This window comes from Belonocnema kinseyi, chromosome 6 (assembly GCF_010883055.1).
Source record: "Belonocnema kinseyi isolate 2016_QV_RU_SX_M_011 chromosome 6, B_treatae_v1, whole genome shotgun sequence".
NCBI lineage: Eukaryota > Metazoa > Arthropoda > Insecta > Hymenoptera > Cynipidae > Belonocnema > Belonocnema kinseyi.
Window position 1 is genome coordinate 89,803,003 of NC_046662.1, and position 7,236 is coordinate 89,810,238.

Consider the following 7,236-nt stretch of genomic DNA (forward strand, 5'->3'; position numbering starts at 1 on the left):
TCGTTTATCCTCGTTACTAGTCTGCAATTGCTCTGAAATCTCATTGCCTACCGCTATACACGTAATGCAACTATAATTGTCATATTTGTTTATTCCAGTATCATCTTTATTTTTACCTTTTAGAACTTCAAATCTTACTACCCAATTAGGCGTTTCATAAGTTCCCTCAAATATTGTTTGATTATTATCTTTGTTGTATACCCTTAATACTTTGTCATCTAAACTTATAGTAAAACCTGCGTCTACGAATTTACGTAATGATAGCAAGTTCTCTGAAATATTTTAAGCTGCTATGACATTTGTCAAGTTGATATGGTTTGAATCCAATGCTTCGCTCTTTAGCCACAGATTACTTCGGCCATCAATTACTATATTAGCAAAATCATTTTTGTGTGCACTCTTAATAATACCATTTTCGGATGTGTTCTGTTGCCCCCGAGGTTGCAATGAACTGAAGTTTCTTCTGCCATTGCTTTTGCCTCTGCCATAGTTCCCTATGTTGTTGTCTGAACCATCTCCTCTATTCCCATGTCTCGGATTCAGCTTTCTCATTTTATCAGGGGATCCATGTGATTCAGAATCTCTGTTGAGAGATTTCTTATGTTCTTGGAATGGACGTTTGCCATTGCCAGTGCAGTCTTCTCCCTTGTGCTTGGTTTCATGATTGCAGATATAGCAGAACCATCGATTTGTATTTTTCGGAGCACAACTCTGTTGCCAGTGTCCTGTTCTATTATATCTAAAGAATTTTGAAATATTGCTCTTTGTCTTCTTAAAATTTGCTCTTGATACTGTTGGATCTTTTGACTATGAATTTCCAGATGCAGCGTCGTTATCCTCTTGAATTCGACACATTGTTTTTCTTAGAGAATCTAAGTTCATCTCTTTTCCTGTTGTGGTTATCACCGCTGAATCAGTCCGTCTTATTTCGGGCATAACTCCGATGACAGCCTGGTATAATGCAGAACGTTTTCCTTGTTCTGTCAATTTTTTAGGCTCACAACTTAATTCGTGTTCCATGATGATCTGATCAAATTTTTCACAAAAATTATGTACTATTTCGCCCTTGTTCATTCTTAAATTGTATAACTTTGTTCTTGCTGAAGTTGGAGTTGAACTCACTTCTCCTCTTCTGCTTTCTCTTAATTTTCTCAGAATTTTTACAGGCTCTGTCAGACCCAGATTTTTCTTATGATAGTCTTCTTCAATGTGGTGGGTCAGACCGGCACACAAAAACAGTGGTCGGTCTGCAGACTACACTAGCATACCTATATGTTTTTGGGGTCGCTGAATTCGAATCCGGTGTCCAAATAACCAAGTTGGCTCGTATTTTTATGAAAAACGAAAAAATAGACGTAAAATCGACAAAATCTCGCCCGGCGGACTTAACTAACATATTTATACGTCATTTGGGTCGCTGAATTCGTATCTGAGGCCCAAATAACCTATTTGGCTCATACTTTTTTGAAAATCACAAAAATAGACGTAAAATCGACGAAAACAGCGGTTTTTCGTGCATATTTTTGCAAAAAAATATATCTTCATACCCGGTGGACTTCTCCAGCATATCCTTATGTTTTGGGGGTCACTGATTCTGAATCCGGGGTTCAAATAACCCAGTTGGCTCATATTTGATCGAAAAACGCAAAATTAGACAATAGACGTTTCAGGACAGCAATCAGGGTATACAAAAACACCTTGTTACTTATGCTTATGGGACAGTCGAGATCGCGTCAATCATTACAAAAAAAAGATGGCCAAAAAGAACATCGTTTGAGCAAGGACAAAAAATATAATTGAAGATCCTCTAGTTGACCCAAAAGAAGTTTTGATTTCACCCCTTCGTATAAAGCTGGGTCTTATGAAACTGTTTGTCAAAGCGCTTGACAAGGATGGCGATTGCTATGCGTATTTGGAAGATCAATTTTCACAACTTTCCTAAGCAACATTAAAAGAGGGGATCTTCGATGGACCGCAGATAAGAAAAATGTTGCAGGATCCAGAATTCATTACAAAAATATCTGGCACAGAAAAACATGCCTGGCTTAGTTTTAAAAATGTTTTTGTCCGGTGCTACTCAGGACATTCTTTCTGGAAATCTTTTGTGACGACTAGAATGAATTTATTATAAGGGTTTTGCTTCAGATTTCTCGGAGTAGAGTCAGAAGACCTCAGGAAATCATTGCACCTATCAGTTCAGGGTTTGGTTAAACCAGTCCGTTAAGGAATTCTCAACAGGATTTGGGTAAAAAAAACAAACTTTTTAGGTAATAAGAAAAGTCCAGACTATCAAAATGTGGTTTCAGAAATGGTAACAAGCTTTGGTAAACTAGGCTACCTTATGAATTTGAAGCTACATTTTGTTCATTCGCATATAAATAAGTTTCCAGAAAACTGACTACTGTTAGAGTTTACAACGAGATCAAGTCAATCAAGGTATCAAACGAAAGCGAAACCCACTACGTAGGTCTTTTGAGGACGAAAGGGTTTGATACAAGCGATATAAATAAAAAAAAAGAACCCTATAAGCGTGAGAGGCAAGGGGACTCACGGTAATAAAGCACCCCAAAGGGATCTGAATTTACTACGTCCACGTCGTTATTCCTGGGTAACGCTAAAAGTAAATAAAACTTATCTACAAAAAATCCTACTATTGCCATGCGAGGAGACTAACGCAAATTAAAAACCCTGAAACGTGAGACGCAAAGGGAATCTACAGTGAACGACAATCTCAGTCGAGGAAGGTAAAGGTTTAAAGGTTTTTGTCGATCTTATGTCTAATTTTGTGTTTTCTATAAAATATGAGCCAACTGGGTTATTTGAACACCGGATTCAGAATAAGTGACCCCAAAAACATAAGGATATGCTGGATAAGTCCACCGGGGATGAAGAGATATTTTTTTTTGTCAAAATATGCACGAAAAACCGCTGTTTTCGTCGATTTTACCTCTATTTTTGCATTTTTCGATCAAATATGAGCCAAATGGGTTATTTTTACCCCGGATTCGGATTTGGCGACCCCAAAAATATAAGGATATGCTGATTTAGACCACCGAACATGAAAAATTTTTTTGTTGCAAAAGTATACAAGAAAAATCGTTGTATTCGCCGATTTTATGTCTATTTTTGCGATTTTCGAAAAAGTATGAGCCAAGTTGGTTATTTGGACAGCGCATTCGAATTCAGCGACCCAAAAAACATAGAGATATGCTAGTGTAGTCTGTCGAACAGACCACTTTTTTTGTGTACCGGTGTAATTATATCCTTGAGCGAGTTCTTTCTCAATTTTATGTCAATCTATGAAAGTCCTGTTGGACTTGATGTAGTTTGATCAATCAAATTAAACAGCATCCAACTAGTCAATTCAGTTTTCAGACATTCTAACCAAACCTCAAAGCTGGATTTTGGAGTCAGTTTGTAGTATCTCTGAATTTTTGGTCTCATACAGGTTCCACTGTTTAGAGATGCTCCATCGACTACCTTTTGTGTGTTTAACTCTGTAGACTCTGAACTCTGCATGGTTTTTAGTTCAGCTTTTTCAGATTCTAACACATTTTTATGTGCCAACGCCAGTTTGTCCACAGCATGTTTCAAAAGACTTCGGGTAGTGTTGTCAACTGATGCATTCGATGACATATTTTTGACAAAAACTCATGGTCCCTCAAGCTCTGAATTCTTCTGAAGATTTTTAGTCTGTGTTGTAGTTGTGAAATAACTTCTTATTAATTACCTGTATTTTAACATCATTAAATTTGTCAGATCTGACTATCCATATTCTCCAAAGAATTAAAAGTTTACAATTTTCTCAACAAAATTTTAAACTTTCCAACTGTTCACAGTATTCTGAGTTTTCAGTCATTTTCCTCTCTTTTTCTGTTTAAATAATAAACAGGTAATTAACAATTTTAACTAAACGAGAAACATTTCGTGCTTCTGAATTGAAGCAGTCGAACTTGGATTTTCTACAACTCGAAACGAGAAATCAGATTCTCCTAACGTGCAAACCACACATATACACCAGTCGCCGATATTCAACCCTGCGTGTTACCGCTTGAGCTGGTCGTTTTGGGCTGCGCACGCACATGCATGGGTCACGTATAGGGTCCTACTGATTCCTATAGTCAATCAGCAGACTACACTTGACACAAGTTTTATCTGAACATTGGCCCTGGGGTTTATTAAATTTGCTCAATATTTGCTAGTCAATGAGTTTGAAAAAATTATCTAAAGAAGCCAGCAAACAAAGTCCAGCTGCAAGGCAGCCTAGAGCTGATCACCAAACTCAAGAAAAAACTCGCAACTCATATATAGCACTGATATTTTCAATTTATAAAGAGCATTCAATTATTTACTTTTGACTGAATTAAATTTCTCTCATCTCATCCTCTTAATATTTTTTATTATTCATTTTTAAATATTAGAGGAAGGAAACTGTATTTAACTACAACACTTCTCAGAACTATTTTCTCTTAAATACAAGAATTCATCAAAATTATTTCTAATATATTTATTAGCGCGACACAGTAAATGTGGGCTCCTTTCTACATATGTGCGAGGGCAAAAAATAACACAACATGCAAGGGACCAAGGACCGCCCTATACCATAACCCATCCCAAGAAGGATGTTGTAAAAACTTGCGAGGCAGCAAAGATCTAGCCACCATAGATGCTTTTGCTATGACGCTAGATTGTCAACATCAAAGAAACTTGCACTTAGCATACATTGACGACAAGCAATTGTTGCCTTCCATAGTACATGACCATTTGTTTGAAGTCATAAAAATGTACTAAATCTGTCAACGCATAATCGACTTTCTAAATCGTGCCATGTTGCCCTAAGGCACAAGAATCAAGTATTTTGATTATGGACAACCAAGGAAAACTGGATCACTACGTGTTACTACGGGTATCTTTTGATAACGTTCGAATCATATGATAATGAGGATAGTCATCAACTAAGGCCTCGAGTCCATGCACCAGAACGGCCGGATTTTAGAATGGCCGGAATGAAGCGTTGACCAATCAGAAAATTTTCCTGGAAACAGTACCTCGTTCTCGAGCCGAAGTAAGTCGCAGATGAAATTTTCGATAGTGCATGTAACATTTGTTGTGAGTGTTTTTTGTTTTCAAAAGTGTTTACCAGTTGAGGTTATAAAAAATAATAAATTATTAACATAATGAGCAGTGTTGATGAATTAAGGGAACACAGTAAAAAGAAAGTGTTAATGAAGCACCAATATCAGGGTACCGTATACCTGCAACAGAAATTACCTCTGCGGTGTGAATGCTGCACCGTAATGTAGGGTACAGATTCCCAATCATTTGGGGTGCGAAGTGTCTATCACATGGGGTACGAAGTACCTACTACATAAGGTACGACGTGTTCGCTTCTTGGGGTTAGAAATGAAAAACGTCATTATCGACGCATAATCTACGCGTTCGTAGCTTCTTAAATACTGTTCAAGATTCGAAATAGCCATGTTTAAATGCATTGTTTATTATTTTGACAGCTTTGCTGATTGCATGTCATGGTCATTGCAATAATAATAATTACATGGTCATTACAATAATACCAAATACATGGGACTAAACTTTATTTTTATAATAACTTGGAAAATAATTATTTTTCACGAGAAGTGTATTCAGACTATTGAACTATTTAATGACTAAATTATTCAATTGAATAAAAAAATTGATATGTTTTTTTAACTGTGAAAAATATTTTTTTCTCAAGTTATAAACTAAATTAAGTTTTATCCTCTGGGATTTGTATTATAGCTTGGCCCTCATCGTACAGACATCTTGCCAGATGACGTCACAACTTGAAATACTTAATATTAGAAATCTTAGCGCATATATAACTGGAGGGAACCCGGCAATGGCAGAGTTATTGGGAAAATAAAAGATAGATACTATGAGTTAGCGGGATCAGCTATCTCTCTCGCGCAGCGATTTGATTGGTTGTTTACCGCTCCCCTGTAAATGAAGGTACTACCAGAGATGAGGTGGGAGATTGCTTATGCCGTGTATTTGATTTCGACCGACTTAACCCAGCGCGCCCTGTTTGCCTTATTGTTATTTTTCGGGAACTAAAATGAAAGGTGGCTTACCTGCTACTTACTTGATAAAACAGGGTGCAATTTGATAATGTCGGTAGAGAAGATCGGAGTTGGTAACAATAATACATAATAAAATAATACATTAAGAAAAATGTATCAAATCTACTCCTTTAAAATTAATTATTTAACTAAGCTTTGGCTTTAATGATTTTCTCAACTAGAAAATGTTATCATAATAAAGATAATTTTTCATTTATTATCGCCTGTTCTTAGAATAATACAATTATTAATTAATTTATAATTAATACTATGAATTACTATTATTTTTAATTATTATTTTATTATTACCTAATTATTTTGATCCATGTTAATTAAATTTAAATTCATTATTGTATTTTTAAAGATAAGGAGTTTATATAATAATAATTAGAGTATGATCTTCAATTCAATAGATTCTATATATTAGAAGCTATTCAATATCAATATTATTAATATTTTGCATAATTTTCATTAGTTAATAAAGCTTTAACTTTGACCATTTTTTAATTTTAAAATTGTAATCGCTTCGAATTAAAAATTATTTTTCAATTACATTATTCAATTTTGATCACTCTGAATTAGTCTAATTTTAAAAATTGAAGTTGGTCATTTTTTCAGAGATTCTGATACAAAAATCTTTTAATATCTGTATTTTTCTTAAATCTCAAGCAAATTCAATTAGAACTTAGTCAATATCGTAAAAAATTTAAAAATCTTAGTTTTTGATATGTCCATACGAATAGGAGAGAAATACTGCCTTGATTTGGAAGAACATGGTTAACTGCATTTTGGATAAGGCCCTTGAGCCGCCTACCGTTAATTGCTTCAGGTGACTTTATCTGATTTGCAGTTAACGGTGTTTTTCCAAATCACGGCAGAATAGGCATGTCGTTGCCGGATCTAAATAACGAGCGGGCTGTTCTACCTAGATTTTGGATTGCTAAACCTCTATTGCTTTTGCAAACCAACATGGTCCACTCCCCCTTGTAACTTATGAGCAATCCCCGCGCCCAAGTTAGGTAGCATGAGGCTAGTTCCCTCCTATTCCAATGTCCATCAGAGGCGGTGGAGCCTTGCCAAGGGGACACAGGGGCCAATGCCTCCCATAGAAATCGACCAGGGAGGGCCAAAGTCTTGA

At 35.8% G+C, this 7,236-nt stretch overlaps 1 protein-coding gene across 1 annotated transcript in view; it reads right to left on the reverse strand.

The window, feature by feature from the left end:
- Nucleotides 1-3,805: 3,805 nt before the first annotated feature.
- Nucleotides 3,806-7,236, reverse strand: part of LOC117175494 — a 12,341-nt gene continuing 8,910 nt past the window's right edge. The window contains exon 2 of the mRNA XM_033365200.1: nt 3,806-3,873. Coding sequence (XP_033221091.1) covers nt 3,806-3,873 — 68 coding nt within the window. The remainder of the gene's footprint in view (nt 3,874-7,236) is intronic.